This window comes from Plodia interpunctella, chromosome 23, assembly GCF_027563975.2.
Source record: "Plodia interpunctella isolate USDA-ARS_2022_Savannah chromosome 23, ilPloInte3.2, whole genome shotgun sequence".
Classification (NCBI taxonomy): Eukaryota; Metazoa; Arthropoda; class Insecta; order Lepidoptera; family Pyralidae; genus Plodia; species Plodia interpunctella.
This window is the reverse complement of record NC_071316.1, coordinates 1,191,360-1,219,012: the sequence shown is the minus strand read 5'-3', so window position 1 is coordinate 1,219,012 and position 27,653 is coordinate 1,191,360. Positions and strand designations below refer to the sequence as shown.

The 27,653-nt window shown below is 34.7% G+C and overlaps 2 protein-coding genes across 9 annotated transcripts in view; one reads left to right on the top strand and one right to left on the bottom strand.

Annotated features, from left to right (window-relative positions):
* The first annotated feature begins 1,734 nt into the window (after window positions 1-1,734).
* The window catches only part of LOC128680155 (voltage-dependent calcium channel type D subunit alpha-1-like), a 49,470-nt gene continuing 23,551 nt past the window's right edge, over window positions 1,735-27,653 (top strand). For 6 of the 8 annotated variants that reach the window (XR_008405822.2, XR_008405821.2, XM_053763003.2 and 3 more), the window contains exons 1-16: window positions 1,916-2,058; window positions 19,037-19,236; window positions 19,785-19,890; window positions 20,336-20,475; window positions 20,856-20,962; window positions 21,507-21,659; window positions 22,435-22,628; window positions 22,936-23,039; window positions 23,147-23,313; window positions 23,455-23,552; window positions 23,753-23,868; window positions 24,246-24,348; window positions 24,725-24,876; window positions 25,437-25,647; window positions 26,824-26,944; window positions 27,378-27,469. Coding sequence is in view for 6 of the 8 variants with exons in the window: in XM_053763003.2 (XP_053618978.1) it covers window positions 19,043-19,236; window positions 19,785-19,890; window positions 20,336-20,475; window positions 20,856-20,962; window positions 21,507-21,659; window positions 22,435-22,628; window positions 22,936-23,039; window positions 23,147-23,313; window positions 23,455-23,552; window positions 23,753-23,868; window positions 24,246-24,348; window positions 24,725-24,876; window positions 25,437-25,647; window positions 26,824-26,944; window positions 27,378-27,469 (2,058 nt within the window). In the remaining 2 variants the exon portion in view is untranslated. Of the gene's footprint in view, window positions 2,059-19,036; window positions 19,237-19,784; window positions 19,891-20,335; window positions 20,476-20,855; window positions 20,963-21,506; window positions 21,660-22,434; window positions 22,629-22,935; window positions 23,040-23,146; window positions 23,314-23,454; window positions 23,553-23,752; window positions 23,869-24,245; window positions 24,349-24,724; window positions 24,877-25,436; window positions 25,648-26,823; window positions 26,945-27,377; window positions 27,470-27,653 lie in introns of all 8 variants that reach the window. The other 2 variants (XM_053763005.2, XM_053763004.2) reach the window with 1 other exon arrangement.
* Window positions 12,432-13,736, bottom strand: LOC128680127 (putative surface-exposed virulence protein BigA). Its single transcript, XM_053762966.2, has 2 exons — window positions 13,691-13,736; window positions 12,432-12,994 (listed from the first exon to the last, which is right to left on the bottom strand). Exons 1-2 carry the CDS (start codon window positions 13,734-13,736, stop codon window positions 12,432-12,434), a joined length of 609 nt encoding a protein of 202 aa, XP_053618941.2.

Here is a 27,653-nt window from a genome sequence, read left to right as displayed (position 1 = left end):
TCGAGGATCGTGACCTGATGTCTTGGTCGGCGATAATAATTAAAATGAACAAATCATCAACAAACGTCAGGGGGTGCAAAATGGTTTTGGAAAAGTCCATATTAAGCCCCTGTTTTCAGAAGCGCTATGACAGCGGTTGTGAACCAAAATTTGTTAGGTTCAATGCCATTAGTATGTAAATTATTATTGAAATTTATCTATACGAATCCATACTAACATTATACATTGGAAAGTCTGTCTGTCTGTTCCGCTTTCACGGCTAAACCACTAGACCAATATTGATGAAATTTGGTTAGAATACTTTTTTGAAAAATCTACCCTGTATCGATCGATTATAATTTGGGGGTTAAAGTTTGTATGAAAATCAGATCTGTACCGCTTTCGCAGAGATATTAAAATTATGAAGTTTGACGTGAAAAAGTGCCTGTGAAGGTCTAATTAATGTTTAATCACCGCGTGTGCCCGGAAATCCGTTTGCAAAGCGTTCACCTCACACCGGATGAACGAGTGTGTGACAATAACGAATTACAGTAAATTTATGTAGAAAACGATCCTCGCGTGTTATGAGGACACGCGAGGAATGTTCCGGGGATACGCGAGGATAGTTTTTCACCAAAAAAATACAGAGTGTAGTCCCCTCAAAAGCTCGACAGTGAGAAAGTCCAATAGTAGGACCACAGCCAAATCACCAGTTAGTATTTCCAGCAACATCGGCGATCTACGTAAACGCCGGTGAGTCTGCCAGCATTGGTGGTAGTGTGCGTGCCGAGGCAAAGAACAATGACGTACAGACGAGGCAATAGGTACAGTTTTTACGATTAGTGATAGCTATCATTTTATTTGTAGTACAATCTTATATCATAATAGTCCGGATACGTGCACTTATGATTGTATTAATTTATTATATACTACATACAGTATATTAGGTATTTACAAAAATTTAATTCAGGTACATGAACCGCTGGGTATTGCGAAAACAATTGTACAGACAATGCAATATCAGATAAAATCAATAATTGTAACATTTACAAATTAAATCATCAATTAATAAATAATGTATTTTGTGTACCAATGTGAAGTGATAAATAAATTACTTAATTAGTAAGATATTATTATCATCATCAACAATTTTAACGTCCCCAATACTCTGGTGGTCTACTGGTATACAGGACGTTACAAGATAAGACACGTAAGCAAAAAATATACCATTAGACATAATTTTCTTTGTTGAAACTTTTCTAGGCTAACATTTTAAAATGAGACTCAAAAAATATTTAAATTTACACGTTACGATGCATATTGAGGCATATTGTATGGAGAAAATTGTAGGTAGGTACATGTATATATAAGACAGATGTATTACATAAAAGAAGAGATGTTGTATGATTTATTTAGTTGGATAAATAATCATACAAAAATTTTATTTTAACATGAAGCATTCATAAATGGCATCAAAATGGGATCAGCAAATTATCACAGTTTTCTAATCGATAGTGGTGTTGTAGAAGTAGCTAGAGAAGTACGTAGTCGGAATTAAGCAAAACCTGTGACCAATTATAATTATTAAACTGACCAAGCATGTAACTGAATGGTCCTCTACGATGTCAAATTTTAGCTTCAGTATTTTCACAGATATCCCTAAAAGTTTACCTAATCTTTGATTCCGTCAACACAGTAGCTGCGCATGTGTGCGTGGCGCCATATCCCGCGATTCTAACCTAAATACAAATTCCCAGCCTCAGTTTACGCGAGCGCGCGCCCGGCCAGCGAGAACGAATTTAAAAATAAAACAATATATTTTTTTAAATCCAGCCAGTATCACACACCTGTGTACACCACAGATTAGTATTAAACTTTTTAATTTTTCATAGTGATGTGAAAAATGTTCGGAAACAGTGATAATGTAATGATACATTTTGTATTTCGGTGACAAAATTTTGGCCTCGTGCGGCCTTCCTTATTAGGATTTTAGTGGTTCTAAATGTGTTGTTTGTTCATGTGTGAGTGATGAAACGTAGAAAGTGAGGATTTGGATTGAACACGATTAAATAGTTTAAGGTAAATATTAATTTTCACTTTTATATTAACATTGTCTATCTCAACTATAAAACATCTTTAATTTCTTGATGACTTTTGAATTAGTCGATTGGGACCACGGTTTGAATGGTCTAAAATGTATTTTAGATGATGTTTCACACTACGGCATCAACGACAATCGCTTTTTCGACTGGGCCGATTCGGACCAAGCACAATATAACTTTTTATATCCTTTTTTCATGTTTAATTAATGGAACTTATGAGATAAGTTTTATTTCATATTCCAATGGACTAACCAGTTATTCACAAATTAAAATACACTTTCTGTATCAAATTTCGTTAATTCACTTTTACACCGAATTTTCACTATACTTATGTTATTATGCCTATTAAATTGCAAGGTCAAACGACCATGCACATCCTGGTATTAGTTCTCTTAACCACCTAACGACCTATAAAGTGTTTCATTGATTGATAGACTAACAAACTGGCCGCAATTTTCTTTGACAGACAGACAAACAAACATCTTTTTTGTTTCGCATTTTAAAATGCTAATATTATCTTGATTTGTAACTGTTAAATTATATGTTTGTAATTTGTTCCAACATTATTAAAAACAATGTGATCTTTGTCAAATTTGTCACTCCTTAATTATAATCTAAAAGTAAACAACAGTGAATGATACATCAAAATTCGTTGCGTGGTTTAAAAGAAAAAAACTTAGAAACACACAGACATAGCCCAAGGACGACTTTTTTATATATGTAGTGATATTGATGATTTATTTAATCATTACTACTACGGAACCCTTTAATGACGAGTTTGGCCACTTCTTTTTAGGGTTCTATACCTGAAAATAAGTCTGATATTTTTAAGATTCATATTTGTATATGTATGCATGAGACTTTTAGATCGTGTGACATTTGACGTCATTATAACATCAATATCTCGAAAAATATCATGGATAGTGGGATAGGACTCCATATCCTCCCGTGGATGTCGTACAAGGCGATTGAGGGACAGCCTAGGCAGCTTATAGGCAACAATGTCATTCCCAAGGAGGGTTGACCGTCGCAACCCAGAACGCACGGGGAACAGAAAAGAATTCAAATTCAAATTCAAAATTCTTTATTCAATTTAGGATGATATACATCACTTATTGACGTCAAAAAAATTACTTAAACTAAGTCTACTGCCGGCTTCCAAAGCGCAAGTGAAGAAGAAGCGGCGCAACAAACTTCACCGCAGCAGAATGAGAGTGAGAGAGAAAGTGCAGTATCAAAACAGTGTTGAATGGTGATCACAAAAATATTAAACAATTTGTATATATCCTGTTAATACTATAAATGCGAAAGTTTGTGAGGATGTATGTATGTGTGTCTGTGTATGTTTGTTACTCTTTCACGCACGTTCTACTGGACGGATTGTTATGAAATTTAGTAGGTACACGGTTAGAATATAACCTGGAATAACACATAGGGTATCTTTTTATCTTTACCAAAATTCCCACGGGAGCGAAGCCCCGGGGCGCAGCTAGTGTGTAACATATATTTGGTTGAAAACACGTCGAATGAAACTGAAAATAATTAAGGACGTGAGTCGAGCTTTTTTTTCTTCAAAATTTCCTATGTTTCATTTCATGTAATATATATATTTTTAACTATATCGGATACCAAACATACTTGTTGGTTACGATAGCTTTCAAGATTAAACGAGTGAGCTTTCAACATACGCAGAGCTTGCTATCTACATCTACAAGGTACAAAGTCCGACGGCCTTGTGATAGGCTATCTACTCTACTTATAATAAAATAGATTATTTTCTCTAGAGGAAAATGTATATATTTTAACCGACGTGCTATGTAGATATCCATTCATATTTCTATCCATATTTATTATAAAAAGAATTCATATTATTATAAATATTATTATAATAACACCGTATATCTTACACCGATATTGTATGTACACTATATCCGTCTCATAGATTTACAACACCGTCTGTATGAATTTAGTTAACAAACTCAAAATCTACCGGACAGATTCTTGTACGGCTTTCATCAAAAGATATTGTAATAAATCAGTTGATTGATAGCTTTCTGATGATGGAACCCGAAGGCTGTCAAGGATATGACCTTGATAAACTTTTCCTGTCAATGAAATTCGTAGTAAATACAATAAATCTTGTTGTTTATCCCGACCCTCACTAACCCATTTAGCAAGCCTGTAACGTGCACAGAACTGTGAATAAACTAGTCTAATAGAAGTGCGAAGTGAAATAATGTGGAGTGGTTGCGCCTTAGAACAGGACTATTCCATATCCTCCCGTGGATGTCGTACGAGGCGACTAAAGGACATATAGTCTAGGCAGCTGTTAGGTAATAACATCATTCCCAAAGAGAGTTGACGTCACGCAGGCGGACGGTTGTAAAATCAATCAAAAGAATGAAAATCAATCAATCAATAAAACCGCCGATTCTTCAAAATTGTATGGTTATATTTTTACGCTGGCCTTCGTGGCGTCACAGTCCCGAAAGTGACCTGAGCTTCCCCTGGCAGCACTCTTTCATTTTGACGCATGGTACCTACGCAACAAAATAACTGGACAGTTGTCTATGCTACTTCTGTTTCACACTGAACTCTGTGCTATCGAGCCATGCTCGGCTAGTTACATCGATCGATTTTTTATTGCAATCACGTCAGCCCATTTGGATTGGATGTGCAAAATAATTCCATTTAGTTCTTTTATTGAGAGACTCATGTTGTTTTGTTTTAATTATTTTCCAAACCATGTATCTTGCGAGTGCGCTCCGTGTGTTTTATTAATTTGGGTTACCTTTTTTTTTTAACGTGTGGAAAGACCCTCGTCCCGTCCATCCGGCCACGGGAAGCCGGACAGGTGTGTGGGACTTGAACCCACTAAAACCACACGATACCAACGCCAACCGCCCCTAAGCCTAGGGTCTACCTCTCTCAACAAGAAATGGCCTTAAAATTTTTGGAGTCCACGCATTAAACTAAGATATGATAAAATACACCAACGCAATAGCTTAAATTATTATTATTTTATTCATCTATTTAGGCACATAAACAACATAAACACAAGACAATCACATTTTACATATCGATAACTTCTTCTTTTATAGTTTGCGAATTAGTCCATTTGAGACAGTGCCAATTTGCGACAAAACGCGACAAAACCCTGAAGATTACCCGCTACACACAAACTTACAAACACGTCCTATTCATATTAGTGTAGACTTACAATCAAAAGTAAAAGTAGTTTTAAATCATCTAGGAATACAAAAATACTAATCGTTTGATCAGAGGTAACAGTATGTTCATTCAGTTCTGAATTATAAAGTTTTAAATCATAACAATCGGTATCAAAACATTGATTATTATAGTGATTTCCTCAATAACAATTATAAGTTTAGATAGTTCACTGAGTCAGAACAAAATTCATAGATTTATTCCAGGATAGATAACACATCTTAAACAACTAATGGGTGTGCATTTTTGAACGATCCCGTCAGCTCTCCTGTCATGTAAAAAAAGGAATTAGGTGTGATATTAAACAATTGTTTATGTAAAAAAGTAATTTTATTTCACAAAGTAAAAGGGGAAAGGTGGGGAACAATATAAAATAAAAGGTTTACAAAAATATGGGCCCAGGACGACGCTTGTCTGATATCGGCGATTATGGTTAAAATTTAAGTAAATTAGTGAGGTTAAAATAAAGGCCGACAGGCGTTGGATGGTTCCAGCTCTGCAGGTTACCTATCGGCTGTTCTAGCCTAACTGGTGATCGATATCCTCTCCAGATGATAATTTTAATAAAGTAGCACTCAGCAGAGGAAGAGGATTCGGAAGATAACTCTTGAGGCCCGTACTTTGAATCCAAACAATTCCAAATTGTGTGTGGGTCCTTGGAACTTGTATTTTGTATTTTATCAAATGTATTATTATTTTTATTTATTTATTATTTTAATTTCTCAACAATTCCGACAACCGCTCGCAAGGAAAGATGACCGTTGGTGAACAACTGACATTGACAGTTATGTACTAAGTCCGTGACAGCTGAAGTTGTCAACAGGCACGACCATAGATTATCTACAAACGGCTTTCAAACGTACAAAAAAAAAACAAAAGAAGGAACTCATACGGTCGATCAAAATATTTTTACAAAAACAAGCGTTATGATATGTTACTTGAAACTAGGTATGTAAGTAACAATATGTCATTATGTTGGGTATAATAGAATATGTTGGAAGTATTATACCTAACAGGACACTTATATCACCTTTGACTGTGGCGCCTGAAGCATGGATTTCCGTGACTAAAATGAAACTATACTGCAGATGTAACTATGCCCAATTTCTTTGAGAATGATATTGTCATCTAACAGCTGCTAATGTTTTAGCTGTAATGTTTGTTAGCTAATAACCAGTAAACAACATTTGATCACATAAAACATGCAGTATCTCTCATTCTCATCTTAAAATGTTTCCGGTTGCATCCACGGCTATGGTGCCCTAAGCTCGCGTAAAATAAGACTATCACAATTTTGAATCCTAGGCTTAGATTGCAACGGACAGCCAGCCTAACGTCAACCGTCCTCGGCAATGCCATTGTTGCCTATCAGCTATTAACTGCTAAGAGTATGTATTACTTAGTTACATCTACGGTAGGGCACAGAGTGGTCCTGTTCCTTCTACATACCACGCTAAGCTTGAAGCGGTGGTGGTGTAATAATAATTAAGACGCCCACTTGTGAACCGAAAGGTCCCAGGTTGCAATCCACTCGTACCTCACTTTGTATATCAATTTGATTCATGTGTAGTAGTACCTACGAAACCTGATTGACAATGAGTTCACTAGTGTGAAGAATGCGGCTACTTGTCACTAGATGTCGGTAGGTAGTCGTAAAAGTCATGTCAGATGCCTTTAGGCGACTTGAATAAAATCTGACGCCAGTGTTAGCAATAACACACTCTAAAAGAAAGGAATCTAAACTTGCGGTGTCTAGGCTGTTATAACTCTATAGACAGAACCAGAATCCTTCTGCCTTGTTTCCGCTCGCACTTTGGAGGTCATTGCACTCTCGACGCAAATCTAATGGTATCGACTGTTAATATTAGATATAGTTACAGTTGATTGAATGAGTCATATACAAATACTAATATCTCTAACTCGCTTCAATATTATATCTAAACTTTCTGTAAATGTATCAAGATTTCGAAAGATTTGAAGGTAGATATTCGAACAGAGTTTTGATCGATAATTATTTTATTCTCTAATAAATAATATACAGGGTTGTTGGTACCTAACGCTTAATCTTCCAAAGGCTGAGTACATAGAGACTGACAACTTTTTTCGATACGGAATAATTTTTTTAAAGTTTTAATTGTCGTTTCTATAAAAGTTAACTCTATGTTCGATTCCGCTATAAAACGTTACTGTACTGTCTCGGGTCGCTTGGCTATTACATAGAGATAAGATGTGTATCAAAAATCAAAATCAAAATCAAATCATTTATTCAGAAATTAGGCCTTCACAGGCACTTTTTCACGTCATAATCTAAATTAAATGATGTTTACCAAAGCTACAAACTACTAGCATTTCGGAACGATCACTGCTGAGAAGAAATGCCGAAAGAAACTCATTCAAACAGTGTTGGTCCCTATTATGCCAGAAGGGCTTACCATTTTTTAAATATAAATATAAATCGCAAAGTAGTTTTTTTATATGTATGAATAAAAAAACTACGAATCACACAAAGTCGTAGAATAAAAGTTGCATGTTTTGATGTAGGTACCCAAGTAGTCTTTAGGAGGTTTTGCGTTTGATACCAGTAACCGTGTACATTATAAGGTTATAAGGACAAATCACACAGATTGAGTTAGCCTCAAAGTAAGTTCACGTTAAGACACTAACTCAGCAATACCGTATTCTATAACATATACATACCAAGATCCAGGTCAGTATGAAAAAGTTCATCTATGTTGATCTGATCGGGGATCGAACACGGGACCTCCAGTGTAGCAATCCCGCATGACGAACATTAGGCCAGGTCAAGTTCCCTTGGCGTGGACTTCCCTACCATGTCAACTTTATGCAATAAAAATATGAAGTATTGTGTATTCGATATTTCATTATTAATATAATAATCATATCCACATGGCTCAGTATCGTGACCTGTAGTTTTTAAGAACAAAAGTCTTCACATTCCAGGCAATACGATCACAAAATCCTATGATACAAGGATAATATCGTAGGTACAAGGCTTGCGTCAGTAAAAACTGTAAGAGCTATGTCCCATTGCTTCGATGCGTCGACTTAGCGTGTTGTTTTCGATAGACAATGATGTGCGTGGATGTAAGTTGAATCTCCATTCAATTTTTCCGTCAACGGATATCAAAACAACGAAGTGTAAAGATTAAGCCGGGGCATGGCTTTTATTTGCTGTGTATTAATATCCTTAGTATACAGGGTGATTATTAATAATTTACAATTTTTGGTGTCTACACGTTCATACCATGATACTACTGAACACAGATTTTAGCAATATTGAAAACGCGAAAAAAAAAAAAAATGGTTGCCTGTAAAGTCGGTTTTACGGGCGAAGATTTTACGTGACAACGTCTTTTTACGCGCGCGGCAGACCGATCATAGTTGAGTGGGAGAGAGACGCAAGGCATTCGGCGGGCCTCTCTCTCGTTCGGTGACTCATCGTAACGTTACCGGGCGTTACACTTTTTCATAAGTGACTCCCAGCCGCAACCTAATTTAAGACGTTGTCACGTCAAAAAGAACAGCAGTTACTTGCAAAAGCTAATAATCTAATTTGAGGAAAACGTATGCAGCTGAATTATTTTTTCGCGATTTCGGAGATGCTCACATACGAAAAGTTGTTCAGTATTATATATGATATGCTGAGAATGTAGACAAAAATTTGCCAATGATTAAAAAGACACCTGTATATTCATGTCATTTAGCGATAATCCTTAATTTAGACGCCGGAATATGTCCCAGCAAGATTCCTTAAGAATATGATGAGTATTAGGTTTACGACAAGCTATGATACTTCATAAAATCTCTTAAATCCATTAATGTGTTTCTGAAGAAATAGGTCGTAATACAATAACTTCATTAGCATTTAGCCTCATTCTGTATGCGATAGTAATGCGACAATCAAAATAGGACAGAAATAAACCCTTGTGTGTTTGAGTTTCTTTCGGCATTTTTTCTCAGCAGTGGTCGTTCCGAAATGCTAGTAGTTTTGGTAAATATTATTTAATTTAGAATATGATGTGAAAACTGCCCGTGAAGACCTAATTTCTTAATGATTTAATTTTGATTTTGGGATAGAATTTAAAGGAAATTAGTGTATGAAATTGTGTGTTTTATAATTTTATGTATTGTTTTGATGGATCTTCCAATGTTTAATGATTCAGCTGCATTGTTATAGTATACGAATTATCACAATATCTGAATTTAAATATATCTATTTCATCTAGATTAAACAAATATTTGACAATTCTCTGACCTTGCCCTTTTTCTGTTTACCCTATATATCTGTATGTTCACTGGTTTGTGCCACAAAATCTCATAAATGATTTATTCAGAGTGAAGTCATTCGGTATTGAGTGGTTAATGGTGCGTGGATAATAAAACGTCTCAGATTTGTATTGGTAACGACAGGGTACGTGCACTTTGTATTAATAAAGCCAACAGCATTCATTCATTTACTTACTTCTCTGGCTCAGCTGACCATGCGTCAACTCGTGAACGGGTGCTGCCTTTAATTGGTGAGCTCGGTCTTTCGTTTGTGCTTTATCTATTATTGATAAAATTTCTTTAATTTTTTTATCTATTTTATTTCTTCTTGACGACCTCGGTGGCGCAGTGGTAAGGTTCTTGCCACTAAACCGAGAGGTCCCGTGTTCGATCCCCGGTCGGGTCATGATGGAAAATGATCTTTTTCTGATTGGCCCGGGTCTTGGATGTTTATCTATATATGTATTGGTTATAAAATATAGTATCGTTGAGTTAGTATCCCATAACACAAGTCTCGAACTTACTTTGGGGCTAGCTCAATCTGTGTGATTTGTCCTAATATATTTATTATTTATTTATTCTATTTGTGATCCTTTAATTTATATACTCGATCCTTTAATTTAATACCGACGACCTCGGTGGCGAAGTGGTAAAGTGCTTGCCTCTGAACTGAGAGGTCCCGGGTTCGATCCCCGGTCGGGTCATGATGGAAAATGATCTTTTTCTGATTGGCCCGGGTCTTGGATGTTTATCTATATATGTATTTGTTATAAAATATAGTATCGTTGAGTTAGTATCCCATAACACAAGTATAGAACTTACTTTGGGGCTAGCTCAATCTGTGTGATTTGTCCTAATATATTTATAATTTATTTATTCTATTTGTGATCCTTTAATTTATATGCTTATTGCTGGTAATTTATTATCCTGTAACAATTGAATAAAGAATTGAATTGAATTGAATTCTTTCATCAGCACCCGATAACAATCATTGTTTAAATGATTTTCTTTCAGCATTTATTCTCAGCAGTGGTTTGTTCTCAAATGCTAGTAGTTTTTAGCTTTGGAAAATCTATGAGTATAATAAAACTGTAGCTGATGAGCTATGTAATAATTGGAAATCAGTGTTTCTGTGTACTCAGGTGCAGAAAGTTTGCGTTGCGTTATGGACTTTATGTCTTGCTGCAGCACACCGATTTGTTTAATTTTATATATATATATATATATATATATTATTCCTAGTCTAGTTCCTAGTTATTACTAGTCTGTTATTTTTTTGATGTCTGTGACAAATTAAATAAACGAATTATCTATCTATCTATCTATTACTGTACATAGTAAATTCGTCCTCCTAATTTTTGACGTCCTTGGAGAAAATGCTGCGGTGAAGTTTGTTGCGCCGCTTCTTCTTCACTTGCGCTTTGGAAGCCGTCAGTAGACTTAGTTTAAGTAATTTTTTTGACGTCAATAAGTGATGTATATCATCCTAAATTGAATAAAGAATTTTGAATTTGAATTTGAATTTGAATAGTGGAATATTAAAGAGAAATAATTTGGGGCCGTATTTAGGAGACAAATAGAAGCCAAAATATATATATTTCTTTTAGAATTTTTGTCTGTATGTATGTATAACTACTTATTATTATGTTAAAACAATAAAATTTGTGTCCACAAACAAAGGTAGCTATGTGAGGTGACCGGGAACATATCCAGTTTCCCAAAAAGGCATGGGACGCCCGGGAAGTTTCCCTCTAAATGGAAATGTTCAAGATTAGTTGATAAACGCCATGTTGCCAGTTAGTGGCTTCTTTTATTTTATGGATAAGATTCGCCTTGTATCGTACTCTAAAGGCCATTATCGTCTCAGTGGGAAGTACGCTCAACTAGAGTAGTAAATCAATGACGAGAGACAAGCTTTTAAGACGCTGGGAAAATGAGCGTATTATGTATATCTAACAATCAATACTATACACGCTATCACTACATACTATCTAACATTCTACATATACAAAAATATATTTTTTGTATGTTTTTTTATGTTCGAACCGTAGGTCCGATTTTGATGAAATTTAAAAGGTATGTAGGATCTGTTAATAGGATTTTTAAGTTCGTAGGGCATCAAAATCGGTTTAGTCGTTTCTGAAATATTCATAATATTGTAAAAAGTTATTCTAGATCATATCCCTAGACATGCGGACGTGAAAAGGCCCATTGACAACCACTCAAACTCAAACTCAAACTCAAATATCTTTATTGCAGTAACTGTGTAGTACAAGGTGTGGCACATACAATACATATAGTTTCAACAGTTTACCCTTTCAGGCATGCAATATTAGCGTTATGTTACACTTATAACGCATACTATATTTCTATATATGGATACGTACGTGCTGTCGTTGCTCCGTCACCCTCCGTTGTGTTGACGTCCGACGACGGAAAACGCAGATATTGTACGGAAATTTGACGTGCGTTGGCGCACGTCAATGTCAAAACCTATACAAAACAACTGAGCACAAAATAGTGCGTCGCGTCGTCGCAACGGAGCGAACGTAGCAATGATGCCTGGCTCTTATTCAAACTTTATAGTTTCGTTTTAACGCCGTGATATAAATGTTCACATGGGTATTAAAATTCTCCCAATTAACCTAAAAATAGTGACAGACGGAGCTTCAAACAACTATAATTAGATGTGATACATCCGCACAGATTCTTGGTTTGATTACAAAATTAATGTCATTCTGTCCAGATGTACTTTTTTAAGAAATCACAGTTTTGTTTTGTTCATTTTTAACTAGCTGCCCGTTACGGCTCCGTTTGGGTAATAACATAAAAAAATCATACACCTAAATCTTCCTCAGGAATCACGCTGTCTATTGCTAAATCTTCCTCAGGAATCACGCTGTCTATTGCTAAATCTTCCTCAGGAGTTACGCTGTCTATTGCTAAATCTTCCTCAGGAATCACGCTGTCTATTGCTAAATCTTCCTCAGGAGTCACGCTGTCTATTGCTAAATCTTCCTCAGGAGTCACGCTGTCTATTGCTAAATCTTCCTCAGGAGTCACGCTGTCTATTGCTAAATCTTCCTCAGGAATCACGCTGTCTATTGCTAAATCTTCCTCAGGAATCACGCCGTCTATTGCTAAATCTTCCTCAGGAATCACGCTGTCTATTGCTAAATCTTCCTCAGGAGTTACGCTGTCTATTGCTAAATCTTCCTCAGGAGTCACGCTGTCTATTGCTAAATCTTCCTCAGGAGTCACGCTGTCTATTGCTAAATCTTCCTCAGGAATCACGCTGTCTATTGCTAAATCTTCCTCAGGAATCACGCCGTCTATTGCTAAATCTTCCTCAGGAATCACGCTGTCTATTGCTAAATCTTCCTCATGAATCACGCTGCCTATTGGTGAAAATCACTTGAAAATCCGTGCTGTAGTTTTAATGTTTATCGCAAAGAGAGAAACAGACAGACACGAACGGCTTTGTTTTCTAATTTGTAGGTACCTAAAGATAAGGATGTAATCCTGGAAATGCTAAAACTTTAAATACATCGTTAAGAAAGTATTAATGTAATAATTGTGTGTGATATTGGTAATATTTCACATATTAACAAAATAAACTGTATGACACTTACTTCAATTTACTCTGCATACGTAAACCTAAAAAAATTTTGGACATCTTCATAGTCGTATTTCCTCATGGCTGAGGGTCGTGGTCATTACGTGAAATCACGTGGAAAGTAACACACACACACACAACAATTTTCTTGGCACTATTAATAGAGTGACAAAGTTAATACACACCACCAACAGTCATAGAATTTTCACGTCGGTTTTGAAGTCAAAATTGATTGACACTATAGTAAAGCATTACTTTGGTGTTAATCCGATATAACTTAATAAAGTTCTACAGGAGGCCTTATTACATTAAAATCAATAGTAATATTCGCTTAACATCAGTCCATAAACATTATTTCTTCCAATAACACGGAGACACGACAAAAATGTACTTGTAAAACAAATATTAATATTAAGCGGCATCTATATGGGGTTGCGTCGCCATGCCAGTCTAGACGACGCCTTATAATAATACTAACTGATGTCCGTGGCTTCGTGTGGACTCTCCGGTGTAGAGTTCCACATCAAATATTCAGATATTTCTATTTAAGTGAGCATAAGATGCTTTTTGGGCTCAATAAATTTTGCTATGGAACCATTTTCGTATGTTTTATAATGAGTATGTTTAGCTGTTCTATTATGACGCTGCAATAAGTGTTCAAAATCAATCATAGGTTACCCTCGATATTACCCAAAATATGAGGTCAAACGTGACGCGATTTTCAATTCGTTTGACAAACTTAAAAAGAATTAAAGCTGTTGCGACCAATTGCGTCCCGGCCATGTGACATTCGAAAAAAAAAAAACTATACGGGATTTGTTTTATTCATTGCAAAAGTATTCACAATATACTGAAAAATATAAATATACAAAATCTTTTAAAAGAAATGAACAGTGAAATAAGAACGAAAATTTGTCGATATTCCAATACTAAGTTCGATCAGCTAGCTGATCAGGATATTCGTATCCCCATACGAAACAAATATTATTTTGTAATTTTTTGACATCTGTTTCTTTGGATACGGACTAAGTTTCCATAGTCGATATCCACAGAATTATATATTAACCATCAATGTCTTTTTACACAATTTATGTAGTATATAAACATTTATAGAATGTACACTTTTAAACAATTTTATATCTCAATTTAAACGACGTAGACAAACCCCTTAAAACCTTAGTTGACCTTCTACTAAGTCTCAAGGTCACATTTTATATGGAATATTCTGGCCATAATACTATAATAAATTATTGTACCATTTGTGCTGACGGATAAAGTTCGTTGACGCGACATTGATAAATTGTTCACTTTATTAAAGAATATTGTTTTTTTTTTCAGACCAGTTCTAACGACAAATAAAACTAAAAACTAAAAACAATAGGCTTTTTTCTTCTTTTCGAGTGTGCGTCAGATTTTCTTTAAGTCGCCTAGAGGCGTCTGACATGACTTTTTACGACTACCTACCGCGCAAGTACTGTAATCGCATACATATTTAGTGAATTTAAATTGTCAACCAGTGATCAGATTTCACCGGAAGCAAACGGTGGTTGATGAAAACTACTATACATGAGTTAGATTGGTGTACACGCTCATGTGGCACGAGTAGGATTCGAACCTGGGACCTTTCGATCCACAGGCGGGGGTCTTAACCACCACCGCTTAAATATAGATAGAGAAGATAATGGTTTTAAAAATATTTAACTGGGTTTTGGGTAATCTTAACTTGCTTTAGTAGGGGTACATTGCTTAAAACTATTTAGTTAAAAATAACCTGACTAATTGAAGACAAATTTAATAAATGATTTAAAAAGAAAAGTGGTTCATTAGATTTACAACATTAATCGTTGTATTTTTTTTGAAAATTCAAATTCAAATTGAAATAATTTATTTAGAAATTAGACCTTCACAGGCACTTTTTCTCGACAATTTTTATATTTATAGTTATTTCTCACAAGCTACAAACTACTGGCACTTCGGAACGACCACTGCTGAGAAGAAATGCCGAAAGAAACTCATTTGAACAGTGTTGGTCCCTATCATGCCAGAAGGGCTTACCATTATTGTTTCTTACAATGTTTTTTTTAAAATAATATATAAAAGTACATAATGTACGTAGTCAAAAGGTATATCAAAACAGGTTATGATTGTGATCAGAGTGCTGATTATAATATATACATATATACATATATTTTGACGACCTCGGTGGCGCAGTGGTAAAGTTCTTGCCACTGAACCGAGAGGTCCCGGGTTCGATCCCCGGTCGGGTCATGATGGAAAATGATATTTTTCTGATTGGCCCGGGTCTTGGATGTTTATTTATATATGTATCTATTTATAAAATATAGTATCGTTGAGTTAGTATCCCATAACACAAGTCTCGAACTTACTTTGGGGCTAGCTCAATCTGTGTGATTTGTCCTAATATATTTATTTATTTATATTTATTTATTTATACACATACGTATATGATACAGAGATATTTGTAAACTAGTCACACAGACACTTTATTTCGTTTCAAAACCTCACCTCGCATGGAGCTAAGTAATTGAAGTTGAGACAGAGCAACCAAACCAATTAAGTTGATAGAACCTACCAATTTATAACTTGATGGTAGTACATTGAAATAGGTTTAGGCACGCGAAGTAAATAGCTAATCCAATTTATGTGTAATAACAACTATGATCAACGATTCCCGAAAATATATTTTGATAAAACGTTATCTGTAGTACAAAGGGTTTCTTTTGAAATACCAATAACTACGCAGGGCTATTGTCAACTACAATTTCAAAGCTTTTTGTGATAAATATGTTAAAATGTTCGCTTAGAAAGATATGTTTGTTCGACAGCCACATTAAATATCACGTTTATGGTGATGGCTTCTTGATAAAAGTTGTTACAAAGTTTAGTTATTTATGATGGTTGAGTTTGGTTCATACTTGTTGAAAACGTGTAGACTAGATTATATTTTTTCGGTACCAATTGGTGCACTGAAAGGCAAACCTCGTTATAAATAGTAAAAGTTATTTAGAAATTATCCAAAGCCATATATATTACTAAACAACCATATCTGAACACGTGTAAACACTAAAAATAGTGTATTACTTTTGTGACCCCGTTTTGGACTATTTATGGGATGTAGGGATTTTGAATGGAAGGCGGTAGGTATACGTTATACGATATATATGATAAAATCACAATTACGATCTGTCTGTAATCAAATATTGCAAAATCTGCTTCACTATCGTTTCCCTGACAATGCATCCTTACTTGTTATGAAACAAAGTTCTCTGCCGCGTCTGTTTGGTCGCGATAAACTCAAAAGCTACTGCATTTTCATGCGGTTTTCACCAATAGATAGTGTGGTTCCTGAGGTGTATAATTTAATATATATAATTGTTTCTACCCGAGCGACGACCGAGCTGGGACGGGCAGCTTGTTATTAATAAGTATGATTGATGGTGCACCCAGGGACACATATAAAAAACGACCCCTAAATTACTATAAAAGGGGGTGAAAGTTTGTATGAATGTCATATCAGTTGTGCATCCGTAGAGATATTCATATTCAAAAGCTAGTATAGTTATAATTATAAACTTACATAAACATATTATATGATGCGTAAATGACGCGTAAAATTCCCTCGAAAACAATTTTTTTCCCGCGTATTAATTAAAATGAAAATGAGATTGTAGGAATAAAATATCCATAGAACATTTCTATTACTTGCAGCGCCATCTAGTGTTTATATTGCAAAGTTATAAAACATAGTATTTTGTAACCCCTATTACACCCGTTTAGGGAAAGAATTTCCAAAATTCCTTACTTCATTATTATATGATAAAAACATTACATTGATGTAGTGTTCTTATATTTGTGGTTTTGGTGTTGTATCTTATCACACAGATTATTTGTATACGAGACCCGATCGATTGTAATGAGCTATCGAGTTTCTGATTAGCACCATGTTGGTACTAAATGTATACTTTATTAATGTATAGTATAACAGCGCCATTAGTTATATTGCTAGGATACTCTGTAGATACACTCTGTAGAACCATGCTCCATTGTTACATTTTTCTGGACGGATTGTAATGAAATTTGGTACACGGCTTCAATGTAGCCTGGAATAACACATAGGGTACTTTTATCCCGAATGTCCCACGGGAGCGAAGCCCCGTTGCGCAGCTAGTTCTAGATAAAATTAGTCTGGACAGAAATCTTTCAAATAAATTAACTGCCTCATAACCAACTCTTTGACGTTGTGTATATACTCATGCGCGGAGATACAACACATGTAATGTGTTAAAGTTTTATCACCATGCAAATAGTTTTGTTCTGTAAATGTGTATTGGACCAGAATATCCAATACACATACAATGTTTGATATGAACAAATAAATATTTCGGTGAATTTAAAATCTCCTTTTTATCACGGAAGAACTTTTTCAACTAAATTTTTTCTCACTCTGTGCTAAATGTTCGAACTCCAAATCAGTGATGGGAATTTTTATTTTTAGGAAGGCGATACAAATTGATTTGAAATTATTCCTTGAATCGTAACTGAAAAACATTAATCTGTGTATTTATTTTTGCTTTTTTTTCTTCTCTTTTTGATTCTTGATAAAATTGCAACTTCTTCCTTCCTTCCGAGCGCTTCGTAGCCAGGGTTGTCGAATATTGCACGTATGTTCTAAGTGTCCAGTTCATTGGTCCTTTAAAAAGATGGTTTTATCGGATGACGCGCCGTAGATATCCTATTCTTTTCACGGGGTTCTCATTGTTTTCGGATATCTTTTTATGAAAAATCAAATTTTATAGGCACTTTTTGAGGAAAAATAAATTTTGCAAATGTTGTGTCATATAAAAAAATGAAAGGGGATTATGGATTTACTATGAGGATCTTAAATATAATTCTGATATTATTGTAAAATAAACAGTTTCAATGTTATTCATGAAAAACGTTCTTATGGAAAATAATTGATTAGAAACATTAAAAATGTTGGCATTGTACATAATTATGTATGTACTTGTCCATTTTTGTATAAAAAATCTTGAATTATATTTTTTGGAAACACTTTGCTATTATTGTGTTTTTTTTTTCACTATGTTATACCTATTCATAAGTTTAATTTTAGAATTTCAATTTTAAACGTAAGGTATCTCCAGCTTTTGGACTGAAACGTCCAGATTTTCAGGTCCAAGCAACCCTAGCCGTCTGGTTTTATATCTCTATTTTGCGACCAGTTTATGAAGTTGTAGCTTCTTTCGTCCATTGTTTATGCCAAATATTCAAAAGCTTTATTGAATTCGGCGAGGATTTATTACGATTCAAATGACATTATGAACGCTCTAGTTATTATGATCATGAAAGCAACATTAATCTTTAATTCCTCTCTTGTCTGTCTATTTTCATTCTTGGCTGTGATGGCTTCAAGTTTACGTACCGCGTAAAATGTGTTATGTTATATGTTTAAGGAAATTCAGCTATGGGTTCGGCCGTCTGCCTGACGTCGACCATATTTGGCAATGCCTAAGATTTTTTATCCATTAGTAACCTCATACGACACCAATATTCTAATATTTACTTACGCCGAGTCTCTCTTACTTATTTACTTAAGCTTAGAAGAAGCTTTCTTTCCATTAAACCACACAACGGATTTTGATACAGTTTTCACTGTTAATTAGATAATTTATTGACGAAGATTTGTACATATAAAATAGCTTATTAGACCATGCGAAGCTGGGCTGGGTGGTTATTAAATCATATTCAAGAAATAAGTTAATTTCTGTCATTAAAATTCTGATTCTGACTGTAATTTTTTTAGGTCAAAATGGCGGAAGCTCAGGCGGGAGCAACGACCCCTGGTGCTGACAGCGTGGCGGACCCCACAGCTGTGGTAGCGAAGAAGAAGGAGAAGACCCGACCCAGGGGGAAGCCAATCCCTGAGAGACCAGTGCGCAGTCTGTTTTGTTTGCACAAGGAGAATAAGTTTAGGGTTTTTTGTATTGATATTGTTGAGTGGAAGTATCCTTTTTATACTTTTTAAAATGATTTGATAGTTTAAATAGTCATTTGGGAAATTTTAATGAGGAAAGGAAAAGCAAATCAATTATTTCTTATGATATTTGAGATTGTATCTAGTAATTAATCATTCATACTTGCAGTATTTTCGCTTGCTACGTGTAGTAGAGCGGATTTTTCGAGTAAAAGGCCGTGTTACTGCGTGCGAAACCGGGTGAATAATTACATTGCTTATAAAGCATTGATTAAGCGACATCTGGTTTTATCGTCTGTAATTAGTAAGAAACGGATTATTATGATTTCTAAACAAGCCATTACTATATTTCAATTAAAGCACATACTACCTGTTAGACAATTATGCCTAGATGGCGCTATTTACAATTTCAACAATTTAGTTGCAACTGAAAATGGTGATGTATCCTATGCTCAAAGATGTTGGACTGATATGTTAAATACTACCCGCGATTTCGTCCGCGGCAAAAGCATATTATGCCATGCTCCGGTTCTCCAGTGTATGTGGATTGAAGATTTCCTTACAGCAACAATTCCAGACCGTTTGAGTATATGATATTGACGACAATCTTCGCCAATTGCATAGCGTTAGCAGTGTTCACACCGTATCCGTCCGGAGACACGAATAATACTAATTTGATATTGGTAAGTTTTTTGGTTATTATTTACAATATTCCACATGGAGCAGAGTACATGTTATTTAAATAAATAATAAATAAATTAGGACAAATCAGACAGATTGAGCTAGCCCCAAAGTAAGTTCGAGACTTGTGTTATGAGATACTGACTCAACGATATTATATTTTATAACAAATACATTCAAAAATACAAACGTACAGGCAAGCACTTTACCACTGAGATCGTCATCGTCATGTTGGAGCAATGGATAAAGTACCGTTCGACGTGCCTACCATGAGTCAGTCAACGTAATATTAACATTTACCTCGCATGTACATTCAAAAAGCAGTTTTTTTTTAAAATGAGAAAATGAATACATTTTCTATTTATTGGGCGTTAACGTGAAATGAAAAACTATTTTGCTTTCCGAGTGGAAATAGGGCAAAAATCGATTCTAAAATTATGTTTCCAGGAACGAGTGGAATGGGTTTTTATGGTTATATTTACGGGAGAGTGCCTGATGAAGATTATAGCGTATGGGTTCCTGTTCCATCCTGGAGCGTATCTCAGGAATACCTGGAATAGTTTGGATTTTACCATAGTTACTATTGGGTAAGTTGGCCATATTTTTTGTAATATTTTAGAAATCGGATAAAAGATTTCAACAATTAATTGTGCAGCATGTAGAATCCGAATGAGCACGAAAACTTATTTTACACTTCAGAGCCCGTTCTCAATATTATTATATCATCCATATTGTTCAAACATTGAGAATCAACCTCTCATATGAGACGTATTTCCATTTATGATATAAGTTTAACTTATTTTCAAAGCTTTTGTATTTTTGGCCGTGTTGAATAATATTTCTATTATTTCGATTGGATCGGCAGTTGTTACATGTATTTGATTATACGCACTTCTGCATTCCATCTGTACATTCAATTGACTACCAAATTTTATTTCTACATAATTTTGTTTTTTCTTTTATACAGTATAGCTAGTAAAGCAGTGGAATATTTTTCAAAAGACTTATTTGATGTGAAAGCTTTGAGAGCTTTTCGGGTGCTACGACCACTTCGGTTGGTCTCCGGTGTGCCAAGTAAGTAATTATTAATTTCATATAAAATATAAATATTAATTGCTTATAATAATAATTTAAGTCAACCTTTAAACAGATGAAGATAAATTTTATTAGATAATTTGATAAGAACATTATTTCGATTACAGATATAAAGTTTTGTTTGTTTAATGAATTTTGTCTCAGAAGAGGATGTGATAATAATTTTTTTAACTAAAATTTTAATAATTTTTTAATTAATTTATTTTCTTTTACACTTTTATTACTTACTTACGTTATTTATTTATACACAGAGTAAATATAAACCTTATATACATAAATACTTCTAAAGAAATTTATTAAAAATAGTATTTAATAATTTATTGAAATTTAAATAATTTGGCGGTATTTTAGTTCATTCAGAGGAATCTGTTTAATAATTCCACGAATAAATTTACTTAATTTATAATTTGTTTGTTTCGTTGTTAAAAAAAATATATATTAAAAATAATATTTTAAAATTAAAAAAAAATAAATAAATTAAATCAGATCAAGATAAAAAGACGATGTTTATATGATATTCCAGGTCTACAAATAGTACTGAACTCCATTCTCAAGGCCATGGTACCTCTGTGTCACATAGCCTTCCTGGTACTCTTCGTCATCATCATCTACGCCATCATTGGCCTGGAGCTGTTCTCCGGGGCGTTACATGTGACTTGTTTCACTAATACTACTGGTATGTCCCGTCAGATTATAATACTCTAAAGAACGTTGCGTTGTTTATAATTAAAATAGCTTTCACCTGCGGCTACAACTGCGTGAATAATTATCTGCGAAAGCGAAACAGACATCATTTTCATACAAACTTTGACCCCCCATTAAACAGACATAATTTCATATAAACTTTGACCCCCCATTAAACAGACATGATTTCAGACAAACTTTGACCCCCCATTAAACAGACATAATTTCATATAAACTTTGACCCCCCATTAAACAGACATAATTTCATACAAACTTTGACCCCCCATTAAACAGACATAATTTCATACAAACTTTGACCCCCCATTAAACAGACATAATTTCATATAAACTTTGAACCCCCATTAAACAGACATAATTTCATACAAACTTTGACCCCCATTAAACAGACATAATTTCATACAAACTTTGACCCCCCATTAAACAGACATAATTTCATACAAACTTTGACACCCCATTAAACAGACATGATTTCATACAAACTTTGACACCCCATTAAACAGACATGATTTTTCGTACAAACTTGAACCCCCCAATATAGTAATTTTAATTTTAAAAAGTAGCCTATCTAGTATAATATAAGTAGTAGTGACGGGTGTCTTTAACTGGACACCGAATTTCATCGAAATCAGTCCAATAGTTTAGCCGTGAAATTAGAAGAGACAGACGTACAGACAGATAGACTTTCGCATTTATAATTAATTAGTATGGAAGTATGGATAGTTTGTCTACGACTTGTGAATTTTCAGACAAAGAAATGATGGAAGACCCAAACCCCTGCAGTGATGACGGCATGGGCTATAAGTGCGAGGATGGGTACGTTTGCTCCGAGTACTGGGAGGGGCCCAACTTCGGCATCACCAATTTTGACAACATTGGCTATGCCATGTTGACAGTCTTCCAATGCATCACCCTTGAGGGATGGACTGATATTATGTACGCTGTAAGTAGTTTATAAGTTTTACTGAGACGCTAAGAAAAATAAGAAATAGCACTGAATATCAGTGATATATGCTCAGTTCTACTGGCAACAGTCTCCACTAATAGATGACAACACGTAGAAAAAATGTTCCTTTTTCACTTTGTTATATTTTAACAAAAATATGCTTGGACAGAAAAAAGAGTATTTGAAAAATGCTACACCTATGCGCGAATATTACATTGCCACACGCCACACAGTTAGATATAGATGAAAAAGTTGATGAACTGTCATTGGAATCGTTCATGTGTTATTCAATCCTATTTTCCAGATTACGGATGTTAAAGGCATCCTATTTTCCTCCATTTACTTTGTGACGTTGGTCATTTTCGGAAACTTTTTCGTCATGAACCTTATTCTTGGTGTTTTGTCTGGGTAAGTTAATTTGTTATTAATTTTTCTTCAATTTTGTGCTTTAAATTATATTATATAAATTTGCTATTCCACCCACAGGAGTAATACATTTTTTTAATCCTTTCCAGAGAGTTTTCAAAAGAAAGAGAAAAAGCGAAAAGCAGAGGGGACTTTCAGAAGTCCAGAGAGAGACAGCAATTTGAGGAAGATCTAAAGGGTTACCTCAATTGGATTACTGTAGCTGAAGAACTTGACTTAGATCCTAATTTGAAAGAACAGGACTCGGATTCACAAGGTAAATCACTTTTTTTACTTGGTTGGTTTAGGTTGGATGGTTCTTAAGCTACATAATTTATTCCTGATGACGTAATTTGAATAGTACATAGAGTATGATTAATCAGTCATAAATCTAACCAAAATGTTGATTTGTTTCTAGGGAAAAATGATCGGAAAAGCAACGATGGATCACAGATAGAAGTCAACGATCAAGTATCTCACAGCACTTGTAAAGCTTACTTTAAGAGATTTGATAAGGTAAATCATGTTTAAAGCTAAAGGTTTTTGTTAAATTTCTTTAAAACATAATCTCCACACCACACACATAGTGACCGGCTCTTATGAAATTGGAAATTATTATACACAAAAGTTACCAGCAGTTCCTCCATTAGACCGATTCTTGTATTTTTGATATCATATAATTTCTTCCTCGTAATGTTTTTTTAACTTATTTATAGGTAAATCGACGTATGCGCAGAGCGTGCCGGAAAGCCGTCAAATCACAAGCGTTCTATTGGTCAATAATTGTGCTGGTCTTCCTGAACACCATGGTTTTGGCTACTGAACATTACAGGTACAACGTTATTATTTTTCGGCGTTTTATCTCCGCAGTGATCGCTCCAAAATTCTATTAGTTTTGATTTGAGAGTGAATAAATATTTCGCTATTTAATACTGGACGATTATTTCATGGAATCGTCGCGTATTAAACTACGATTCTTCATAAAAATCCACCTTATATTAGTATTAAAAGTGATATATTTTAGAGTTTTTTATATATATAACGATAACTTTAATAAATTAAGCATTACAATTTGCTATGGCTTTCATTATTATGTATTCATTATTTGTTATTTTGTTCATGTTACCTAAACATAAAAGTGATTTGAAAGCAAATGTCTAAAATCGATGAGATTTTAATTTATGATTAGATTTATATCTTTTGTTGCAGGCAGCGTGCTTGGTTGGATGATTTTCAAACCTATGCCAATTATCTTTTCGTAGTTCTTTTCACAATGGAAATGTTGGTCAAGATGTACGCTTTGGGGATTCAGGTAATTGTGGACATTAAATACTCAACGATCAACAAAGTCATATTTGAAACAGTCTAAAGTCTAATATATTTTTGTGATACGTTTGGTTCGTACGAGCGTTTGGTAGTGGTCCGTATGACTAAGTATACAGTAACAATGTCATTACCATTCAAAATTTTAGGTTGTTTCACGTTGACCCCGAGTTTCGTGGCGTCACAGTCTTGAATGCAATCGGCAACACGCGGAGATGAGAGAACATTATTTATGTTTGTGATGCGATAACAAATGTTAAGACAAAATTACGAAAATTGCACCATTTTCGTAAATAAAATACGTTTAAATATTTAAATACGTTTCGTAAATAAAGCAAAAGTGACGGGTTTTTTTTTTATTTCAGGGTTATTTCGTCTCCCTCTTCAACAGATTTGACTGCTTTGTAATGTTCTGTTCCATCGTAGAGTTAGCTCTTACCCTCACTGAAACTATCCCACAACTGGGTATCTCCGTGCTGCGTTGTGTTAGACTTCTGAGGGTGTTCAAAGTTACTAAGTAAGTAAAATTATTGTATTTTGAAAATTAACTGAGTAGATTAGCTAGGGATAGAAAGTTAGTTTCCTATGTGTTTTTCCAGCATATATTCTACCCGTGTACCTACTAAATTTCATAACAATTTATCCAGTTGATTTTACGTGAGCGATGGTGGTTGTTTTCAACCATTAGGTTAAGACGCCCGCCCTTGGATCGAAAGGTCCCAGGTTCGAATCCTACTCGTGCCACATGAGTTTGTATACCAATCTGACTCATGCATAGTAGTTTTTATTGACCACCAATTGCTTCCGATGAAGGAAAACATCGTGGGGAAACCTGCACACTTGTTGAGTCTTATTAATTTGTATGTGAAATGGAGAAGGCAATGGCAAACCACTCCATTAATAATGCCAAGAAAGTTGTTGTGTGTGTTTCATTCCACGTAATGACCACGACCCTCAGCCATGAGGAATACGACTATGAAGAAGAAGAGATTTTACGTGAATATAGTACTAATAGGAGTAGGTTTATTAAAATCAATCATAAAAAAATCCAGTTGATTAAATGACTCTTTATTTCAGGTACTGGCGCTCCCTATCCAACCTTGTGGCTTCTCTTCTCAACTCTATTCAGTCCATCTTCTCTCTTCTTCTTCTCCTTTTCTTGTTTATAATGATCTTCGCTCTTCTCGGCATGCAAGTTTTTGGAGGTAAATTCGATTATGCACCAGAAGAACAAAAAGAGAGGCACAACTTTGATTCGTTCTGGCAAGCTGTGTTGACCATGTTTCAGGTACTGAATTAATTAAATATTTCATAAGCACAAAATAGTTAAGCGTTATATCAATTTGTATTTAAGAAAGACTTTGGTAACAGAGATTTTCATGCTTATGGAACCGCTGTGTGGCTTTCCATATTCAATGTGTCGCGATTGAAATCACGTGCAGTGGAACTGACTTATAAAGGGATTATTTATTTGCAAAAACATCAGTTTATATTTTTTTTACAATGTGGTGTTAAAAGACATTAAAATGCAAATTTGACGACCTCGGTGGCGCAGTGGTAAGGTTCTTGCCACTGAACCGAGAGGTCCCGGGTTCGATCCCCGGTCGGGTCATGATGGAAAATGATCTTTTTCTGATTGGCCCGGGTCTTGGATGTTTATCTATATATGTATTTGTTATAAAATATAGTATCGTTGAGTCAGCATCCCATAACACAAGTCTCGAACTTACTTTGGGGCTAGCTCAATCTGTGTGATTTGCCCTAATATATTTATATTTATTTATTTATAATTGCAAATTTAATTGGAGAGCATGCTATCGTCCCACAAAACAAAATCGAATAAATAAAAGTAACTAATTTTTTATCTAAATCTATCATTAAAAAAATCGTTCAAATTATAATAACATTTATCAATCTAAATGTTGGCCAGCTGCTTAGGCATACGTATATTAACATCGAACCAGTTGCTTACTTACCCTGCTTCTTTGAGCAAGTAATATCTTGATGGTAAGAGTTTAATGTCTTAATTGTTTGGTATCACTGAAAATCAGCGTCATGGCTCTTCGTTATGGCACAAGCTGAGTGGTACCCTTTTGTTGCATATTTTAATGTATTTTTGTAATATTAAAACTTTGCTAGTTTTCTATGATGTATGTACTTAGTACGTCCTATGCTATGAGTAAATTTATTTCTATTTCTAATAAACGTGCGAATAACAACGACCTTAGTGGCGCAGTGGTAAAGTTCTTGCTCCCTGAACCGGAAGGTCCCGGGTTCGATTCCCGGTCGGGTCATGATGGAAAATGATATTTTTCTGATTGGCCCGGGTCTTGGATGTTTATCTATATATGTATTTGTTATAAAATACATGGTATCGTGGAGTTAATATCCCATAACACAAGTCTCGAACTTACGCTAGCTCAATATTTATTTATATTGAGCTATATATCTGATCTGATTTCAGATCTTGACTGGTGAAGACTGGAATGTAGTAATGTACCACGGTATAAATGCTTACGGCGGTGAGGGTACTCCGGGCATGTTGGCCTCTATCTACTTTATTGTCATCTTCATCTGTGGCAACTGTATCCTTTTATACACATCACTGTGGAGTGTGACTTTTTTATGTTTATTCTTACCTCTATTCTTTGTTTTATTTATATCACAGATAGCACTGGAGATATATGATTTCTTCCAAGGTCATGTAAATATATCTGAAATGACTGCCGTCTACCGGTAGCCGTACTGAATGAGCTAAACTGTGTAAATTTTTGATATATTCCAAGTTGTGGCAGAACAAGTTAGAAGTAGTAATTCTTTCGGCATATCATCAGTTGCAGATTATTTGCTCCTCTGTAATTCAAAATCATACACTTTTTACGAAATTTTGATATGCAAGTGTTCATGCCGGTCTCATTTCTGAATTATTATATGAATAGAATTGAATAACTTTTTTTTTTTAATTTTGGTACTTTTTTCGTAACGTATGAAATAATTTTCATCAACAAACATCGTCAGATATTCTATTGAACGTGTTCTTGGCCATCGCTGTCGATAACTTGGGCGATGCAGAGGAAATGGACGAAATTGAGAAGGAAAAAGAAAAGGAGGTAAGCTTTATCATTGTATGACAATTTAGTTTTGCATACTAGTATATTAGTACTTATATAGAAGCGTACATATCTACAATCGATTCAAAAGTAACTATATTCTAAAAGATCAAACTTGTGTTGTGAGATAAGTGTAAAGAAAGTAAATACCTAAATTGTATTATTTTCGACTGGTGACTCCAGT

Excerpts from the sequence above, each read along its gene's own strand:
- LOC128680127 (XM_053762966.2), bottom strand. The coding sequence starts at position 13,736 with ATGTGGAACTCTACACCGGAGAGTCCACACGAAGCCACGGACATCA. Across the intron at positions 12,995-13,690 it reads ACACGAAGCCACGGACATCA|GCAGCGTGATTCATGAGGAA; the intron begins GTTAGTATTATT and ends TTTCACCAATAG.